Below are 21,380 nucleotides of genomic sequence, written 5' to 3' on the forward strand. Positions count from 1 at the left end.
GACCCTCTTCAAAGATAGGCATAAATTTTGTCAGTGTCATCAATAGAGGCTGACTAGGATTTGTGCTCACCCCGTTTTATCAATGCAAACCACAATTTGGTATCCATCAGATTTTGTAATCTCTAGTCTTTCTACAAGGTCATGTGCACATGGTAATGAGTTGCCATAGGACATTTCATCACAGAACTGTAAATCAGTCATAATTAGCAGATTTTTAAGTATGTCTAATTTTCAAACCCTATATCTCTCTGTGCTTCATGAAGAAAGCATTTTGGGGGCATGGTTTAATCAGTGTAGTGTTTTCCTAGCTGAATAAGATTAAGGAACTCGGTGTATATGCTCAGTTTCATTAGCTTTATTTCTTGAGTAATTGATTCTAAAGGTATTCCAGCTCATCAGCTTGTATTGAACAATATGTGTATTCTTTTCTAGTTAATGGATCAGTCAGATCAGAAGTCAAAAGGACAGTGATAAACTGGAGGATTAAATTATATAATAATGCTTGGGTATTTATAATTAGGGCTATACCTTTCTGAAACAAGTGGAGCAAAATACTATTTGTATCACAACCACAAATTTTAGAATATAGTAGTTAATGAACGAGGAATACTGTTTTCTTTGAGAAAGTCAGTGACCTGTGATATCTATCTGAAAATAGGCATGGTAAGAAATAGGCATGGTGGTTACTTAAGCTTAGAAGTATAGCTACACAGAAAGCAGAAATTGGAAGGATTTTATTTCAGGGCCAAGAAGTGCTCAGCTGTCTGTCATACAGACTACTCAGGAAATACCAATAGATCTTGATCTAGAATTTTTGCCTGACTTCTGCAGGCAAAATTGGGACACATTATTGAATTTTTTTATTGGTTTAGGCTGTAGAACCACCTCCCTAGCAAATGCAGTACACTAGTATTCTCCTTTTCTCCCTGAACATGTATTAATATTGAGGAGGCCCATTAGACTCTTGTAAGTATTCTAAGACAATTATCTTTCGGTGCTATGATCTTAACTGTGGACAACTCTGTAAGAATAAAATACTATCCCTTATCATTCTGAAAACACCTCAAAATTTATTTAAGCGTGTCTGCCAGTACTAAGGTTTTACCTCAGGGCCTCGGAGCTGATCACTCTACCATCCACAACTCCACTTGGCAGTATTTTAGTGGTTAATGGGACATAAGATTCTCACATTTTCTTGCCTAGACTTTTTTTTTTTTTTTTTTTTTTTTTTTGTCGGTCGTGGGGCTTGAACTCTGGGCCTGGGCGCTGTCCCTCAGCTCTTCAGCTCAAGGCGAGCGCTCTACCACTTGAGCTACAGCACCACTTCCGGTTTTCTGGTGGTTTATTGGAGATAGGAGTCTCACGGTCTCTCCTGCCCGGGCTGGCTTTGAACCGAGATCCTCAGATCTCAGCCTCCTGAGTAGCAAGGATTACAGGCGTGAGCCACCAGCGCCCGGCTCTAGACTATTTTTAAACATGGATCCTCAGACCTCAGCCTCCTGAATAGCTAAGATTACAAACTTGAACCACCAGTTCCTATTCAAAAAATTTTCATAGAACTTCGGAGAACATCTCAAATGTGAAATTCTTTCTTCTTTGATTGCAGAGTGAAATTCGTTCAATTTCCGTAAATCAGTGGGGCTCTCAGTTGGGTTTAAGTGTTCTCAGCAAGCTGAGCCAGCTATACTGTTCTCTAGTTTGGGAAAGCACTGTTCTTCTCTCTCTATGTACTCCAAACAGGTAAGAGAAATAATTTCTCTTAATGTCTCCATTTGCTTTTCTGACAGAAATTTAGAATCCTGGATAATTGTTTTGGTGAGGGGAATGGTAGGGCATAGTAGAGAGTTGGAGGTTTGCTCTTACAACTTAGTAATTGCTCTTAACCACCTTAGTGAATTAATTGCCAAACTAACACACTGTTGCATCCTTGATTTGATAATCTCAGGCATGTTATGTCAGCATAGTTTTTATAATTAGATTTTTCTACCAAAAAAGTTATATAGAACTAAGAACTTTGTTAACTACTATTGTAGGAATAATATTGACCATGTAAGTCAAACTGTGCACAGTGTGAGGAGTGAGCCTTCAGGGAATTTTTGTTCTTGTGGTGGTGGTATTATGTACTTTTACTTCTTTTTTCTTTTTTAGTCTACCATCTGGGTGTGAATTTGGCCAGGCTGACATGCAGAAACTAGTTCCAAAGGATGAGAAGGCAGGTACGAGCCAGGGCGGAAAAAAATCAGGTAACTCTAAGAAACTAAAATTTGAGTCATTACTTGTTTTAAATTCTATCCCTGTGGCGCTACAGGCTTATTAGAATTTAGTAAGTTCTTCGCAATTAGTAGTCCTCAGTTTCACTGATTTCACTTAGTTATGTTTATATTTTATAACCAGTTTCACTAGTTTCAGTTATTTTTGTCAGATCTGCTAGGAAATATACATATAGTAAAATTTAGTATTTATATCAGAAAGCATAAGACACGTATTTCCATAACCAAATTTAATGTGTAGAATTTGTGATGATGATGCTTAAATCTTTCCCATATAAAGATTTAAGAATTGATCATTCTCTTTAGCACTCATGCGCAAATTTGAAAAATGAATGTTTGTTCATAGTATTATGTAAATATCAAGTTGGTACCTAAATAATACTTGTCAAAAGGCCTGGTGTAATTTTGTTTTTTAGTATGAAATGTCAATTTTTCTTTTCTCTTTTTTTTGGCGGGGGGTGGGGAGTTGCTTGTCCTCTGGTCCTGGGTACTGTCCTTGAGCTTCTTTTGTTCACGGCTAGTACTCTACCACTTGAGCCACAGTGCCACTTCCAGCTTTTTCTGAGTAGTAGGAACTCATGGACTATCCTTCCTGGGGTGGCTTTGAACTATGATCCTCAGATATCAGCCTCCTGAATATCTAGGATTATAGGCATGAGCCACCAGCTTCCAGTTTGGGGTTTTTTGGGGTTCTTTTGACATTCTAAAATAACTATTTTGATCATCCTGGATTAAACAGTATGCTACTTTTGCAACCACAAGTTTATAGTATGAGAGCTTAAATAGCTCCTTGGGCTTTCTATGCATTTATTCTATACTCGACCCATACCTTTCTGCTATAATTTTGGCCTCATGGTTATATTTAGGGCCAGCCTGGACTCTACATACCTGGCATGATAGATGATTACTGCATCCAACTCATTTTTAAATTTTTTTTAATTGGATGAGATAAGGATTCCTCAGATTTTGGCCCAGTTTAGTCCCTAGAACCTCAGTTCTCCTGTTCTCTAACTTCCAAATGTCCTGGATTATAGATGTCTCCTTCACCCTCCTTTCCTTACTTTTTTTTTTTTTTTTTTTTTTTTTTGCTGGTCCTGGGCTTGAACTCAGGGCCTGGGTTCTTTCCCTGAGCCTCTCTATGCTCAAGGCTAGTGCTCTACCACTCGAACCACAGTGCCACTTTCAGGTTTTTCTGCTTATGTGGTACAGAGGAATTGAACCTAGGGCTTCATGCATGCTAAGCAAAGCACTCTACCACTAAGCCACATTGTCTGTCCCTCTCTTTATTTTTTTTAGCATTTCTACTATAAAAGTCAAAATTATATGTTTGGATCAGTTCTGCTTTAGAATATATTATGAGGCTGGACATGAGGTTCAAGTGGTAGAGCATCAGTGTAGAAAATGTATTTAATTATACTTGTACTAGTGATTCAACTCAGGGCCTGGCCTTTGGCTCTCCCTGAACTTTTAAGCTCTAGGCTAGTGCTCTGCGACTTAAGTCAAACCTTCACTTTCAGCTTTTCGGGTGGTTAATAGGAGGAGAGTTTCACAGTTTCCTTACTAGTCTGGCTTCAAATTATGCATGGTTCTCAGATCTCAGCCTCCTGAGCAGCTAGGATTATAGGCATGACCCACTAGTGTCCAACTAGAAAATTTTATTTTTATATAGCAATACAATTTCCAAAGTTCAATAAGCAGAAATCATTACACAATTCTTTCACACCAAGACAATAAGCCTAAAATGAATACACACAATATTTCCAGAAATGTTTCTCCTGTGTTGTATTTCAGGGTTTAGTGAAAACTTAAGTATAAAAGCTCATACCAAGTAGGTGTGAGCCACCAAATTCTAGGAAACAACTGTTTGGTGTTAATAATGTACCAATACCTTACATTTGTTGTCTTCACTCCTCAAAAAGCTTAAGATCTGAGGATCAGGGTATGAAGCCAGCAGGACCAGAGCAGAAAATTGTGTGAAACTCTTAACTTTCTTTCTTTCTTTCTTTCTTTTTTTTTTCTTTATTTTTCTTTCTTTCTTTCTTTCTTTTTTTTTTTTTTTTTCCTTTTTGGTCCAGTCGTGGGGCCTGAACTCTGGGCCTGGGCACTGTCCCTCAGCTCAAGGCTAGCACTCTACCACTGGAGCCACAGCACCACTTCCTCCTTTTATCTTTTTGCTTATGTGGTGCTGAGGAATCGAACCCAGGGCCTCATGCATGCAAGGCAAGCGCTCTACCACTGAGCCACCTTCCCAGCCCACTCTTAACTTTCTTATTTACGATTAACCTTATCTCCTGTTATCTTGAGTGTGTGAGTCCTAGACATAAGTGAAAAAGCTTAGTGAAAGAAAACCTGAAGTCCTGAGTACAATCCCCAGTATTGGCACACTGCCCACCTGAAAAGGAAAAAAAAGTATTATTTAGTCATATTCTATATTTAGTATCATCAGGCGTCATATGTGTTACAGCCGATGTGAATGATATTCCTTTGGGTTGAATAGTCATAGGCTTTTATTTGGAGATATTAGCAATTAGTAGTGCTTCGAACAAACAACAAAACAAACATGGCTGTACAGTTTTTTGGTTGTGGTTTTTCTTTCTTCCAATTTAGAAAGACATTGGAATGTAAAGGCACCATATAGATAGCTCTTTCTTGGAACTTCAGAACAAGGAACTAGGTAAGTGCTGGCTCTGCATGGTTTTATTGCTGTCATCTTATATCTTCAGATGGGGAACAGGATGGAACAGCTGGAAGTATGGATGCTTCTACCCAGGGCTTATTGGAAGGCATTGGGCTAGATGGTGACACATTGGCTCCCATGGAAACAGATGAACCAACTACTTCAGACTCTAAGGGCAAATCTAAAATCACCCCAGCCATGGCTGCCAGAATTAAGCAAATCAAGCCTTTGTTGTCAGGTGAGTGATTCTCTACTTTCTATTCCCTTTTCTGGCTTTCAGAGCCTTTAACCAGTCTTCAAACAAATTGAGTTGGAAAGACTGTATTGTTTCATGGTTTAAACAAAAACAAAACTTCCTGTGACTCACTTCACATGTATTTTGTTGAGTCCTTACTATTTGACAGGCTCTGTACTAGCTGTTAGGGATACAGAAATGAGAGAATTCCTTCCTGAGAGCCATGTTACCTTCACTTCTTTAATTCCTTCCTTTATGCTCACTCATTGACTATTGCTTTATGGCTTATGCTGCTACCATTCCATTTAATGCTAAATCTACTATATACTTCTTAGTTCCCTTTTACTTGTATGCAGCATGATAGATGATGTAACATCTTCTATTAAACAACTTTTCACTTTGCTTTTGTGTTACTAAACTGTCGTAATTAACTGTCTGGTTACTTGCCTAGATACTTTATCTGTTAATGTAGTGTGGCCAGTAACATAGCTTCATGCATGTTTTATTAAAGTTAATTTGGTTACTTTATGGAGACTATTCAATATTGGCAGGAAACAATATTGCATTAAATATGTACATTGATCTTTCTTTGCCATCTTTTTTCCATAAATGTAACTCCATTGTTTGGGGAGCCGATTTTGTTTCTTCTTTAATAGTTGCTGCATTTTAACATTTATTACTAAAGAAGAAAATGAAGACAGCTTCTGGGAATCTTTAGCCTCCCCTAAAAGCAAACACAAAATGGCTCTTAGTGTTTTTATTTGTTATCCTAAATCCTTATCATTTTACCTTTATTCTAATTTGTTTATTTTTAATGCTTTTCTCTGAATTTAAATGTCTATTACTACCTCTGTATTGAAGTAAAATGGACCATCTAAGAACATGTTCAAGTTTCTTGATCCTTATTTTGTTACACTTTTTGACTTAAGACCCTGCAGCATTTTGGACTTCCTTTGTGGGTCTTGCCCATGTTTTCTTTCTGTGTTGTGGAGCCTTTTATTTTCTCCATCTTTGATCTGCTGTGCTGTTCACCTGAAAGCAGTCATGTGAAGTACTTGTAAGCCTAATGTTTGGTTATAATCTCTTCTTGACTTAAATGCATTAGATTTTCAGATCCTAATTGTAGCATGGCAGTGAACTTACATTTAGCCTATTTCATATTAGGAATAATCCTGAATTGTTTGAAATAGAAAAAAGGACCAAAGAGTTACATACTCGAAGCTTACTCATTTTTGAGCCTGAAACTTCCAAATTGATTGCAAATGAAGTTGTGTTTATATAGTGGGTTCCTATGTACATTTATATCTTTTCAAGACCAAATCTTTTATTTAGACCTACCTCCTTTTTCTGTATGGTAAAATGTTTGTTTTCAGAAATGATATACAAGCATTTCTCAAGAGAAACAGTCATTGCAGAAATTTAAAACTAGTCAAAAATGTTTAAAGGGAAGTCAGCAAATAATCAGGCATACTTGTATTTCACATTTGTTACATATTAACTGCCAACATACTTCTGCCTCCTACCTTCAACATAGCTATTGTTTCTTATGGAACTTCTAATTTGGATTATCATATATGAAGATTGTTTCTTTGGTGTATTGTTCAGAGAATGGGTTAATCATAAAAGTATTAATACCATGTATGTCTGTTCTCATGAAATCACTCTGAGAATACTATACAGCCTTATTCTAACTTATGGGTTCCAGCTTCCTCCAGATTAGGCCGAGCACTTGCTGAACTATTTGGACTCCTTGTTAAACTTTGTGTGGGGTCTCCTGTCCGCCAGAGAAGGAGCCATCATGCGGCCAGTACCACTACAGCACCGACACCTGCTGCTCGATCAACAGCTTCAGCTCTCACGAAGCTTCTCACAAAGGGCTTATCTTGGCAGCCCCCACCATATACACCTACTCCCCGCTTCAGGTGAGGTTCTGCTTGAGATGCTGGGCCTGGAAAATTTACATTAAAAATAATATAATTTGTTTCTATTCTACTTAATTGAAGAGTGAGATATTGAACTTGAGAGCTAGGAAATCTCTTTTTACTCTAGATATATAACCTCTGTTATATGTAAGAAACTTGTTTTGATTGCTTGTAGTATAGAACATGATGGAAAATTTTAAAGCACTTAGAGTTAGACTGTGTTTCAGTAACCTTTTATTTGTTATTACATGACAAGTGTCTCCTTTCATATTTTTGGCAGTTTTATAACTGTATTATTCACCCAGCTGCTTTTTAGTCTGTCCAATCACTTTAGTGCATGTTAAATGTTACCGTTGTTTTTTTCCCATAAATTTCTCATTGCTTTTATATCTACCTCATGATTTTTTTTACCTAATTTTATTTTTGCTTCCCCCCCCCCCTTACAGGCTAACATTCTTCATCTGTTCCGTTGGTTTCACTTCTCCAATGCTGTTTGATGAAAGGAAGTATCCTTACCACCTCATGCTGCAGAAATTTCTCTGCTCTGGAGGTCACAATGCTCTTTTTGAGTAAGGATCATTTGCTTTACAGGGAAACATTTCTTGTAGTTTGATCTTTTCTGTGTACCAGACCTTTTCAAAACTTTCTAAGTCCCCTGTCTTATGACAGTGAGATATATAGAAATCATTGGTTGTGTCCTTTTATGTTCTGGGACCCAGCCACATGTGTGCCCTGTTTTCCTTGGGAGGGTGGTGGTTAATCCTGTATGACAAGTGTTTCTAAGGGTTTTTAAGACTTGTCATTTTATGTTGTTTGTTTATTGTTTTTATTTTGCTTGGTCAGAACATTTCTAGGCTGAATCTCACTAGTTTGATGGGATTTTTTTTCAGGTCCTTCAAAAGGAAAGCTAGTAAATCTTGGACATATTAGCAGTAATAACACCAGGAAAAGGAAAGGACATGTAGTGCTTATGTAGAGAATTAAATGAAAAGCCTCCTTATTGGAGTCATTAATATTTTTACTTTCTCTTATATGAATTTAGAACTTTCAACTGGGCTCTTTCCATGGGAGGCAAGGTTCCTGTTGCTGAAGGATTAGAACATTCAGAATTACCTGATGGCACAGGTGAATTCTTAGATGCTTGGCTTATGCTTGTGGAAAAGATGGTGAATCCTACCACAGTGCTTGAATCTCCACATTCACTGCCTGCCAAATTGCCTGGAGGGGTTCAGAACTTTCCTCAATTCAGTGCCCTCCGCTTCCTTGTGGTAACCCAAAAAGTGAGTATTCAACATTTTAAAGTAAAGAGAAATTTCTTTTTTTGGAGGGGTGGGGGGGTCCGGTCGTGGGCCTGAACTCTGGGCCTGGGCGGTGTCCTTCAGCTCTTCGGCTCAAGGATAGCGCTCTACCACTTGAGCCACAGCGCCACCTCCGGCTTTTTTCTTTTTACTTATGTGGTGCTGAGGAATCGAACCCAGGGCATCAGGCATGCAAGGCAAGCGCTCTACCACTGAGCCACCTTCCCAGCCCGAGAAATTTCTTCTCATGTTAATTTGATAATTTGTGCTCTACTTTGTCCATGTTAAGGAAATGCAGTTTTTCAAAATATTTTATTGTTATTAAGGTGTTGTACAAATGGATTGCCATTTCATGTCAGGTGGAAATACAATTATAGAAGAACAATCAAATCTTAGTCCTGGATATGACTGCTTACAGAAAGGTATAAAGACCAAATGAGGATTTTCTGTTGTATCAGTATGAAAGTTATACTTCAGGTTGACATTTTCAAATTGAGTTACATATTCTTTCCTAATTGCCCTCAGTATTTGCCTAGGATTATGATTTCTGTTTACTTTGTCTTTAATTTACTCCGTCACATGTTTTTCAAATGACTTACAGGCAGCCTTTACTTGCATCAAGAATCTATGGAACCGGAAACCCTTGAAGGTCTATGGTGGTCGAATGGCTGAGTCAATGCTAGCCATTCTATGCCACATCCTCCGAGGAGAACCTGTGATTCGAGAGAGACTAAGCAAAGAGAAGGAAGGGTCTCGAGGAGAAGAGGATGCAGGACAAGAAGAGGGTAGCTCCCGTCGTGAACCTCAAGTTAATCAGCAGCAGCTACAACAGGTGGGATTGTAGTCTGAAAATCAGGGATAATTCTTTGTAATGTTTATCAGTTTCTAAGTTCATATACCACTAAGTGCTTGGTTTTATTAGCCAGGAGATAAGTTTAAATTCATTCCTCTTGAATTTTTTTTTTTCTCCTTAGGAAATGTAGAGGGTATAGTCTCAGATGCATAGGTAATATATTTGTGTCTCTTTAGTGTTTTAATTATATTTTCAGTCACCTGCTGATGTTTTGTTCTTTGCAGGCATACTGACCAATTCAAATTTATTCAGCTTTGAGAACATAATCACCGCAATACCTGTTCCCTTTCAATTTAAAATATATAAGTCACATTTTAAAAACTGAAGATTAGAAGTGGGAGAAGAGAGGAACACAACTTTCTGCCACTTGTCAAAAAGAGCATTTTATTTTCCTCCTTTTATATATTTGCATGGTCTTTATGTCAAGAGTCTTACTCAAATCTTCTATAGATTTATGCCCCATTTCTTATTATTTAAGTGATAAATGTCTCACTGGGCAGTAGTAGAGTATATACACAAAGCACTGAGTTTAACACCCTACATTGCAACAACAAACTGATAACAGTTTATATAAGTCTGGGGAGTAAGCAAGGTTTTTTTTTTTTTTTTTTTGATCGGTTGTGGGGCTTGAATTCTGGGCTTGGATGCTGTCCCTCAGCTCTTCAGCTCAAAGCTAGCATGCTACCACTTGAGCTACAGCACCACGTCCGGTTTTCTGAGTGGTTTATTAGAAATAAGAGTCTCATGGACTTTCCTGCCCGGGCTGGCTTTGAACTGTATTCCTCAGATCTCAGCCTCCTGAGTAGCTAGGATTATAAGCATGAGCCACCGGCATCCAGCCACAAGGTATTTTTAAAAAGCATTGATAATTTTGCTACAAAAGATAATTCTTGTCTATTTTGAGTTGCTTGGTTCTAGCATTAATTTTTATATAGTTCTAAATAAAATTTAAAATTGCTTTCATTAAGAAAATTTTGGCTATTTTAGTATTAAATATTAATTTTCCTAAAGTTCCTTATAAATCTGTGGTACAGTTTACTTATGTATCTCTCATGATGGTTTCACAAGTAGTAGATTTTCTAGTTTAGTTTTTTTTTTTTTTTTTTGGTCAGTCGTGGGGCTTGAACTCTGGGCCTGGGCGCTGTCCTTCAGCTCAAGGCAAGTGCTCTACCACTTGAGCTACAGTGCCACTTCCGGTTTTCTGGTGGTTTATTGGAGATAGGAGTCTCACAGTCTCTCCTACCTGGGCTGGCTTTGAACTGTGATCCTCACATCTCAGCCTCCTGAGCAGCTAGGATTACAGGCGTGAGCCACCAGCGCCCGGCTCTAGTTTAGTTTTTGAAGTACATTTTATGCTGCTAAGAAAAACCTCACTGTTTTCTACAAAATTGGAACCAGTTTATGCTTGTACATCAGCAGCTAGTCTTTCAATTAGAACCATCTATCCTGAATGTGTAGCTTTAATGTTTGAATAGTTGTAGCAGCACCAAAGAGAAAGGACCACTCATAGTACCTAACTGCACTGCTTAACGGTACCCTCAGTTCCTGTTTCCATCCAGAAAAGGTTTCATTCATTTTAAATGCATTTGCATTTCTTTATTGTAGTCTTGAGCTCTTGTAATCTTTTTGTAGCTCATGGACATGGGTTTTACAAGAGAACATGCCATGGAGGCCCTGTTGAATACAAGCACCATGGAGCAAGCTACTGAATACCTTCTAACCCACCCTCCTCCAATCATGGGAGGAGTTGTTCGGGTAAGTTGGCATAGGAATTATAATATCAGTTTCGTTTTATTACTAATAGCATTTTCCCCCTTACCCTTCCATCTCTGATCTTTCTTACAATAAACTACTTCTCATTTTCCTATTTCACTCACGATCACTTACCTTTATTTCCTTTTCACAAAACCTCTCAGAGCTTCAGAATGTAATGGCAAGAAGCTGCCTGTCCTCCAGTCATGCATGCTATTAGCCTGAATTTGTATATTAACTTGTAATTCAAAGAAGAGACATGCCTTTCTGAGATTCAGAATTTATGGTTTATTCTATATATAATTACTTCCTGTGTTTAATTCATTGTGATTTTCCTCCCATTGTTCCTGTAATGTTCAAGTAAGCCTAGATGGGTTTGGCTACAGAGAGCCATATTCAGAGCATATCCCCTTCCCTGTCTAAAGATTGGCTGCAAAATATATAATGCCATGTGAGTTGGGGTTGCCTATGAGTTTTATTTGTTTCAGATGTGTGTAATTGTTGGAATTTCTGTATTACTCTCTAGGATCTCAGCATGTCTGAAGAGGACCAAATGATGAGAGCAATTGCTATGTCTTTGGGACAGGATATCCCAATGGATCAAAGGGCAGAGTCACCTGAGGTAGTAACTAGAAAGCAGCATCCTATAGGCTTTTGCCCTTTAATAATAGTATTTTATAATTACTCTGTTCCTATTGTATGCTGTCTATAATTGAGCTACCTAGTATTAACTCAAAACTTTAGAAGATGCAGATGAAGTATTAATCTGTGTTGTCACAAATAACACCCAAATGTACTTGGTTTGTTTGTTTGTTTGTTTTGCTATCTTTTGGGGGTTTTTTTTGGTTTTTTTGGGTCTGGTCGTGGGACCTGAACTCTGGGCCTGGGCGCTGTCCCTCAGCTCTTCAGCTCAAGGCTAGCACTCTTATCACTTGAGCCACAGCACCACTTCCGGCTTTTTTCTTTTTGCTTATGTGGTGCTGAGGAATCGAGCCCAGGGCCTCAGGCATGCAAAGCAAGCACTCTACCACTGAGCCACCTTCCCAGCCCCCTTTTGCTATCTTTTTTAAGTGATACTTTATTGAATTTAACATAGTGTCAAAAATAAGGATATATCTAAAAAGGATTATGGTGGGATATTGCAGATAACTGGAAACATTTTTGGGATGTTAGAGCCATCCTTCTCTTGTCTTCTCTGTGGCTTCAGTTATACTCATTGTCATACCCTGATTGAATTTCAACTTCTTGAGAAAGTTTTGGATAGAATTGCAAATGCATTCTTTTTGGTATGTGATTTCGCTTAGCTTGTATAACTATTCATGGAAGATGATTTCTAATTTTGTAGAATAAATTTTTTGCCATCCTGGGGCTTGAACTGAGGCCCTGGGTGCTGTCCCTGAGCTTCTTTTACTCAAGGTTGGTACTCTTCCACTTGAGCCACAGCACCACATCTGGCTTTTTATGTGTATGTGATACTGAGAAATTGAACCCAGAGCTTCATGCATGCTAGACAAGTACTCTACCACTGAGCCAGCTTCCCTGCTTAGAATACATTTTTATTAGCTTACATTAGCTATAGGGTAATATTTCATTGTTACCTTTCCACACATGTTGTTAATAAAATGTCATATAGGATTTTTTTTAACCAGTCCTGAACTCAGCACCTGTACACTATTTTCTTACAACAATGGAATTGAGAGACTCCTTGCCTTAATGTATAGCCCCTGAGCTTTTGCCACTTTAGCCACAGCACCACTTCTGGCTTTATCTGTTCATGTGGTACTAAGGAATCAAACCCAGGGCTTCATGCATGCTGGGCAAACACTGTACCACTAAGCTACATTCCCAGCCCCTGATTTTTTTTAATATTAACTTTGTAATTTGCAGCCTTGTTAGATTAACTTAGTTACAATAATAATATAGAATATTTAGATATTTCTTTTTTATTTATTAATTTAATTTTGTGCCAGTCCTTGGGCTTTGAACCATAATCCTCAGATCTCAGCCTCCTGAGTCACTAGAATTAAAGGAATGAGCCACTGATCCCTGGCTAGATTTGTTTGCCCCCACTTTTTTCCATCAGTTATGGCACTTTAACTCAAGGTCCAGGCACTGTCCCTGGGTTTGGTTCATTCAAGCCTCGTGCTCTGTTGTTCTAAGCCACAGTGGCACTTGTTTTTTCTGAAGGTTAATTGGAGATAAGAATCTCATGGATGGGCTGGGAAGGCGGCTCAGTGGTAGAGCGCTTGCCTTGCATGCATGAGGCCCTGGGTTCGATTCCTCAGCACCACATAAGCAAAAAGAAAAAAGCCGGAAGTGGCACTGTGGCTCAAGTGGTAGTGCGCTAGCCTTGAGCTGAAGAGCGGAGGGACAGGCCCAGAGTTCAGGCCCCACGACCGGACCCAAAAAAAAAAAAAAAAAAGGAATCTCATGGACTTCTGTGCCCCAGGTGGCTTTGAATTGTGATTCTCAGATCTCAACTTCCTAAGTAGCTAGGATTACAGCATAAGCCACCAGTGCCTGTCTTTTTTTTAGGTTTTTTGTTGTTGTTGTCATTGTTGTTAATTCACATTCTAAATTTCCTTTTTTCAAAATTAAAAAAAAAAAAACTTGGAAATGATTACACAAAAGATTTACAATTTAGCCAGGTGGGGGTGTCTCAAATCTGTAATCCTAGCTACTCAGGATGCTGAGACTTAAGGATCATGGTTCAAAGCCAGCCTGGGCAGGAAAGTCTGTGAAATTTTTTTTCTGCCAGTCTCAGGACATGGGCGCTATCCCTGAGCCTCTTTTTCTCAAAGCTTAGAAAGCTACCACTTACTTAGCCACAGTGCCCCTTCTGGCTTTTTCTATTCATGAGGTACTGAGGAATCAAACCCAGGGCTTCTTCATGTACTCTACTACTAAGCCACCTTCCCAGCCCCCATGAGACTCTTATCTCCAATTAAACAAAAGAAAACTGGAAGTGGCACTGTAGGTCAAAATGGTAAGAGTGCTAATCTGAATTGCAGAGCTGAGACAGAACCCAGGCCAAGAGTTAAACCATGACCTACCTAAAAAAGTTACAATTTAATATTTTCATTTTTGTGTCTAGTACACTGTATTAGAGTTACCCCCTTCTTAGTCTCCTTCATGTTTCTTCCTTCACCCCTCCAATATGCTGACACTCTTTCTTCCCTGGCTCCAGGAAGTTGCTTGCCGGAAGGAGGAAGAGGAAAGGAAAGCTCGAGAAAAACAAGAGGAGGAAGAAGCTAAATGTCTAGAGAAGTTCCAGGATGCTGACCCACTTGAACAAGATGAGCTTCATACTTTCACAGATACAATGTTACCAGGCTGCTTCCACCTTCTTGATGAACTGCCAGACACAGTGTACCGCGTGTGCGATCTGATCATGACTGCCATCAAACGTAATGGAGCAGACTATCGTGACATGATTCTGAAGCAAGTAGTAAATCAGGTAGGCTTTCAGTGGGCCACAAGAAAGGAGCATATGGTGATTTTTTTTTTTTTTACCATCAACAACCCGATTTCTGAAAAACTAGTACTTTTGCATTCTATCAAATGTTGCTATATTTACTCTTTCAGTCTTTTTCATTGCAATCTAGCTTCTGCTTCCATGTTCAAAATGTATTGTACTCTTGAGCTAAGTTAGAAAACTTTCTACATAACAGTTACTTCATGGTATCTATTTATGGCACAATATTTGTTGTTTTTGATTGATTGTTGCCTTTTTCCTCCCCAGTACTTGGGTTTGAACTCAGAGCCTCATTCTTACTAAAGCATGCATGTTACCAATTAAGCCACACTCTGACTGTTTTTGTTTTAGTTACTTAGAGTAAGCTTGAGTGTCCTATTTTTGATTGTGCCTAGATTGTGATTATCTACCTGGACTGGCATATCTGCACCACTCACCTAGCTGTTAGTTCAGATGGGTTCTTGCCAACATTTTTGCCTGAGCTGGCCTCCCAACTGCTTTCCTTCTAACGTTCCTTCTCCTCATGAGTAGCTATGATTGCAAACATGAGCCACTGTGCCCATCTGTTATTTTAAATACTTTTTTCTCACGTAACATTAATATATGAGGGGTTGGAAAGGTGGCTCAGTGGTAGAGTGCTTGCTCTGCATGCATTAGGCCCTGGGTTCAATTCCTTAGCACCACATAAGCAAAAAAAGCCAGAAGTGGTGCTATGGCTCAAGTGGTACAGAGCTAGCCTTGAGCTGAAGAGCTTAGGGACAGCACCCAGGCCCAGAGTTCAGGCCCCACGACTGACAAAAAATCCAACAACAACCAGTTAATATATGAGCCAGGTGGTGGTGCCTCACACCTGTAATCCTAGCTATACAGAATATAGAGATCTAAGGATTGTGGTCCAAAGACAGCCTGGGCAGGAAAGTCTGTGAGATTCTATCTCTAATTAACCACCAAAAAGCTAAAAGTAGCTCAAATGGGAGAATGTTCACCCTTACCAAGAAAACTGAGGGAAAGTACCCAGGTCCTGAGTTCAAGCCCCTTAGAAGAAACAGTATGCCAGTTGCAGAAGTAGGATAAGAAATTAAGATAAATACTCAAAGCCGCTGATGAATATTTTGTTGTATTTTCTTTGTTGTTTCTAATCTAGTCCTATGTTTTAATCATTACTATCTTGTTTTTACAAAATCTTTAAACCTAATGCTCATGGAAAAACTTAAGGGGGAAGACCTACTTTTGGTCTATATAAAGTGGGGTTTTTTGTTGGTTGTGCTGTTTATTGTACTTGAGATTACACTTGTCATTGTGTCAAGCAAGTGTTTTACTCTTTTAGCCATGACCTAGTCCTTCACAAATTTTTAATTTACAGTATTGTAAAAGTCAAGGAAAACTGTGTAGAAGAAAAAAGTTGTGTTTTTTTTTTCTAAAGCCAGTGTATTGGGACTTAAACTCAGAGCCTTGAGTTTCCACTTAGCTTTTTTCGCTGTCTTGAGCTTTTCCACATCTTAAGTCCAGCATTTTGCTGGTTAATTAGAGGTAAGAATCTCAGATTTTTCTACTGGGGCCAGCTTCAAACTGCAATCCTTATATCTGTGTCTCCTAAGCATTTTTGAATACAGAGGTGAACCAACAATGCCTTGCTTTTTACTATACTTGTATGAAAAATAAAACCTTTTTGGAAAAGGAAAGTGTTATCATATTCATTTTGACACATTTAATCTTTCAGTGTTCTAGGTTTTTAGTGGGTTTTATTAAATGCTAATTCTGAATAAGATAATAACAAAGATTGCTGATGGAACTAATAAGTGGCTGAGGCCTTTGTGATATTGACTATGTATACCAAGAATTTTGATAAACATTTGTTTCCAGGCTGGTGAGTATTCCAAGTGTTTAACATGCAATTCTAGCACAACCTGAAGTTCAAACACCACTATCATGTGTTTGACTTTGTGATATAGGCTGCTTCTTTTTTAGGCTGATTCTTATAATCTAAAATCAGTGTAATCATGGTGATTACATTTTTTGGCATTAAATCTCTGAAGTATCTATTTTATCATATCCCTGTCTTCGTTGCATATATTAGGCTAGAGGAGTATTTGTAAAGATTGAAAATGTTCTCAAAAACTCATTACTCTGTAGTTTACTGATTTGGCCATTTTTCTTCTTTTCCAGGTGTGGGAAGCTGCTGATGTATTGATCAAAGCTGCTCTTCCATTGACAACAAGTGACACAAAAACTGTATCAGAGTGGATCAGTCAGATGGCTACCTTGCCCCAGGCCTCCAATTTGGCTACTAGAATCTTGCTTTTAACACTACTCTTTGAGGTAAAATTTATGTCTTTGGGGCTGTGTAATTCATTTGTCAAAAGTTACTGAGTATCTACCATATGAGACATGGAAGAAAATAGAAACGTAAAGCATGATCTCTGTGTTTTATTAGTCTACAACTCCTCTAACAGGCTAAGATGTGCAAAATACTAAATGAATTATAGGAACAATTTTGAGTTTAGGAAACATTACTTCCTCAATAAAAATAGTTGGGTGACAATTTAAAAGCATATATAAATAATTAGCCAGGTGCTGGTGACTCATGCCTGAAAACCTAGTTACTGAACAGGGGTGTGTGTGTGTGCTGAGATCTGAGGATCACCATTTGAAGCCAGCAAAGGTGGGAAAGTCTTTTGAGACCCCCCCATCTCTAGTTGACTACCACATAATCAGAAGTGCCTCACACTAGCCTTAAGCCAAAAAGCCCAGGGACACTGCCCAGGTGGTGAGCTCAAGTAGTAAAAATGTTTGCCTCTCTTAGAATGCCTAACTGGCAGCTGTATAATCATGTGAACTATGGAAATACAGGGTGGTTAGTGTTATGGTAATCAGGTTCTCTCCTTTAACAACTGATGAGTCAGCAGGTTATTTGGGGTCAGAGAGTAGTTTAAGTAAGGCTTGTTATTAATTTGACCAGCATATTAGCTAGGACTGGTTTTAGATTAGACAATTGATTTATTTTATTTATTTATTTTTTGGGGGGGGGGTCCGGTCGTGGGGCCTGAACTCTGGGCCTGGGCACTGTCCCTCAGCTCTTCAGCTCAAGGCTAGCGCTCTACCACTTGAGCCACAGCGCCACTTCCGGCTTTTTTCTTTTTGCTTATGTGGTGCTGAGGAATCGAACCCAGGGCCTCAGGCATGCAAGGCAAGCACTCTACCACTGAGCCACCTTCCCAGCCCAACAATTGATTTTTTTTTTTATGTAGGTCATTACATTTAATAGTAAAATGTGAAACTAATGGGTTATAGTAACTAAAGAGATGATTCTAGTATATGTGTGAAGTTGTCAGGATACCTTTTTTCCCCTAGGCCTGAGGCTCGAACTCAGGGCCTGTGCACTGTCCGTGAGCATCTTCATGCGCAAAGGTAGTGCTCTACCACTTGAGCCACAGCACCACTTCTGGTTTTCTGGTGGTTAATTGGAGATCAGAGTCTCAGGGCCTTTTCTGCCTGGGCTGGCTTTTAACAGCAATACTCAGATCCCAGCTTCCTGAGTAGCTGGGATTATAGGCGTGAGCCATTGTAACCCAGCTCCTTCTTTATTTTATTTTATCTTTTTTTTAAAATTTAATTTAATTTGTGAACATACTGTACAGAGGGGTTACAATTACATGGGCAGGATAATGCGTACATTTCTTACCAAGCATTGCAGCCTCCTCCTTTGGTTTACCCTTCACATCCCTTCCCAGCCTCCCCCCTCCCACCCAATCCCAATCCTTCTCCTCCCCCCCCCACCCCCCGCACCGACGTTGTAAAGCTTCCTTCTTTATTTTAATAGCCATTTCTATTTTAATGTGTCAGACACTGTGTTAGATACTTTGTGTGGGTGCACACATTTTTTAAAATCATCACAAATACTATGGAAGTCGAAATTATTACTTCCCTTGACCCATGAGGAAACTATAAAGGCTAGTGAATTGAAGTAAATGATCTCAGATTAACCAGTTAATGCTTACAACCAATTCTGTTAATGTTCACCTCCTATTTTCTTTTTTTTTTTTAATTTTAATTTATTTTTTATTGTGAAAATACTGTACAGAGCGGTTACAATTAGATGGACAAGATAATGAGTACATTTCTTATCAAGCATTGTAGTTTCCTCCTTTGTTTCCCCTTCCCAGCCTCCCCCCGCACCCCCAACCCAATCCTCCCCTCCTCCCCCACCAAATTTGTAAAGTTCGTTTTCGACATGACAACTTGTGCTTCTCATTGTTGCAACGGGTCCACCTGTATCCTTATTTAAACGACTTGTTTTTCCCCTTCCCCTCCACAAATTATACCAACATCAAATACAGTGAAAGCAGGGGTTATACTGTGGGGGAGGGACATACAAAGCAACAAAGAAATAATCTTATAAATGTGTTAGAAACAAATGCATGAAAGAAAAAAAACACATTTGAATATATATCTTAGGGTTCATACTAATTTGTGTTTCTTGCTTTTTTCTTTTCAATCATTTAGGAGTTGAAACTACCATGTGCTTTTGTGGTGGAGTCAAGTGGCATCCTTAATGTCTTAATCAAGCTCTTGGAGGTGGTTCAGCCTTGCCTACAGGCTGCTAAGGAACAAAAAGATGTCCAGACCCCAAAGTTAGTGAATATTATAAATTTTACTACTGTTTCTTAGAAATTGGTCTACTGGGCTAAGGGCCTGAATCAAGCATTTTCAGCAACACATATGGGGCAAATCATAAATGCTTTTATACTTAGACCACTAATCACATATCTGATAAAATAGATTTTACCAGTGTGCCTAGAATAAATTACTTCTCCTTTTTAGGTGGATCACCCCAGTTTTGCTTCTTATTGATTTCTACGAAAAGACAGCCATTTCCTCAAAAAGAAGATCTCAAATGACTAAGGTGCGTGATTTATAGTGTCTGGTTGGCAGGATAGTTTAAGTTTTTATGCAAAAATAGACCAGAAGAAAATATAGGAGATAGATGTTCATATGAGGGTATTTGATGTAGGAATCAAATTATTTTCCTAAGGAACTATTTGCTAAAAGTTTCAAGAACTTAATCTGGAAGTTAGCAGTGTTTACTCTTCTGTTACGTGATGGGCTGAGTATGCAGCAGTCTGTCTACAAACAAGTTTTTCCTCCTAACTGAATTTCTGTTCCAGCTCATCCAGAACAACATTCTTGTTTTGGGGAAAACAGTTGTTAACAAAAAGAAAGTATGAGATTTTAATACTGAGAAATGAATTGGAGTCTTGCACATGGAAATGTTAATTGAAGTTAAACTTGTGTGAAAACCTCTTGTTTTTAAAATGCATTAAATAGCCAATGTGGGCTGGGAAGGTGACTCAGTGGTAGAGTGCTTGCCTTGTATGCATGAGGTCCTCGGTTCGATTCCTCAGCACCCACATAGCAGAATTGGCCAAAGTGGTGCTGTAGCTCAAGTAGTAGAGCACTAGCCTTGAGCTGAATAGCTGAGGGACAGCGCCCAGGCCCAGAGTTCAAGCCCCACAAGTGACAAAAAAAAAAAGGCCATGTATTTTTTTTCCTGGATTAGTTTTAGCAGTTAGCACCATTTATTTTAACAATCAACTTTGACGGAAATACAAATAAACTTTATACTTCTATATTTAGTACCTACAGTCCAACAACAACAACTGGCGCTGGTTTGATGACCGTTCTGGGCGTTGGTGTAGTTACAGTGCCAGCAACAATAGCACTATTGATTCTGCCTGGAAATCTGGAGAAACAAGTGTGCGATTCACAGCAGGCCGAAGAAGATATACTGTCCAGTTCACCACAATGGTGCAGGTATATGCTCATTAAGTGCTATAAACTGTATTAGAAAGCGGGAATGTACTGGATTTCCCATTTGATTGTTCTCTGAACCAATGATCCTATGATCCAATGATTTATGCTTCTAAATTGAGTGTAATCTTTGAAGAGCTAAATTTTCCTAAAGTCACAGACCTTGAGTTTATGTAGTGCTTTGATTTTCCAGTGTTCAATCAAGGTTAAGGAGTGATTAGAATCAGACTGTTTTGTTGGAAAGTTTAATCCTACCTACTCAAAGTGATAGATCTGTGGGTTGATATTATGGGACCACCTGGGAAGGCAAATCCAGAAACCTTCCAATTAACATGAAAAAGCTGGAAGTGGGAGTTGTTCCTCAAGTGGTGGAGCACCAGCTGTGAGCTAAACACCAAGATCCACACTTGTATCCTAGCTACTCAGGAGGCTGAGATCTGAACATCCCTGTTCATAGCAAGCCCTGGTAGGAAAGTCCATGAAATGCTTATCATCTCCAGTTACCCAGCAAAAAGCCAATAGTGAAGCTATAGATCAAATAATAAAAGTTAGCAAAAATGCTGAACGTACTCAGGCCTTGAGTTCAAGCCCTAGCAAACCCGCCCCCCCCCCGCCCCCCACACACACACAAAGCCATGTCTTGGAAGTCAAGCCCACTGCAGCACAAGATAAAATAAAAAGGTAGTGACTAAGGCCTTGGGCAGGTTAGGGTGAGGGACAGAATATACACTTAGCAAGAGGCTTGAATCTTGACCATCAACTTTATTTTTTCTTTCTTAGAGATTAATATGGTTTGACTTCAGGGTCTTGTGCTTACTAAGGAGTTAGGCAATTGGGCCCAGCGATCCCTCCGCCTCTGAATTACTTTTTTAAATATAAATGAAATGAATTTCACTAAGGGACTCTTCTACTTAACATACACTAGCTACTCAATAAATAAATGACTACTCTGTCCTAACACAAGCCTAAACTCCTGCCTTCCCTCATCACTTCAGCATCATACAAACCAAAGATATGAATGATGTACTAAAACCAGACTAGGCTAAGCATCAGTGATTCATGCTGCTACTCAGAATGCTGAGATACTGAA

At 38.9% G+C, this 21,380-nt stretch overlaps 1 protein-coding gene across 16 annotated transcripts in view; it reads left to right on the top strand.

The window, feature by feature from the left end:
* Huwe1 (HECT, UBA and WWE domain containing E3 ubiquitin protein ligase 1) overlaps nt 1-21,380 on the top strand; it is a 172,728-nt gene that overhangs the window by 95,303 nt on the left and 56,045 nt on the right. For 15 of the 16 annotated variants that reach the window (XM_070040419.1, XM_070040423.1, XM_070040420.1 and 12 more), the window contains 14 exons: nt 1,607-1,740; nt 2,149-2,243; nt 4,994-5,185; nt 6,888-7,104; nt 7,551-7,673; nt 8,147-8,384; nt 9,004-9,234; nt 10,888-11,010; nt 11,534-11,629; nt 14,195-14,464; nt 16,649-16,801; nt 18,986-19,113; nt 19,304-19,385; nt 20,117-20,293. In XM_070040419.1, coding sequence (XP_069896520.1) covers nt 1,607-1,740; nt 2,149-2,243; nt 4,994-5,185; nt 6,888-7,104; nt 7,551-7,673; nt 8,147-8,384; nt 9,004-9,234; nt 10,888-11,010; nt 11,534-11,629; nt 14,195-14,464; nt 16,649-16,801; nt 18,986-19,113; nt 19,304-19,385; nt 20,117-20,293 — 2,259 coding nt within the window. The remainder of the gene's footprint in view (nt 1-1,606; nt 1,741-2,148; nt 2,244-4,993; nt 5,186-6,887; nt 7,105-7,550; nt 7,674-8,146; nt 8,385-9,003; nt 9,235-10,887; nt 11,011-11,533; nt 11,630-14,194; nt 14,465-16,648; nt 16,802-18,985; nt 19,114-19,303; nt 19,386-20,116; nt 20,294-21,380) is intronic. The other variant, XM_070040427.1, reaches the window with a different exon arrangement.

The sequence above is a fragment of the Dipodomys merriami genome, unplaced genomic scaffold (assembly GCF_024711535.1).
Source record: "Dipodomys merriami isolate MVZ:Mamm:240054 unplaced genomic scaffold, mDipMer1.0.p SCAF_3, whole genome shotgun sequence".
Lineage (NCBI taxonomy): Eukaryota > Metazoa > Chordata > Mammalia > Rodentia > Heteromyidae > Dipodomys > Dipodomys merriami.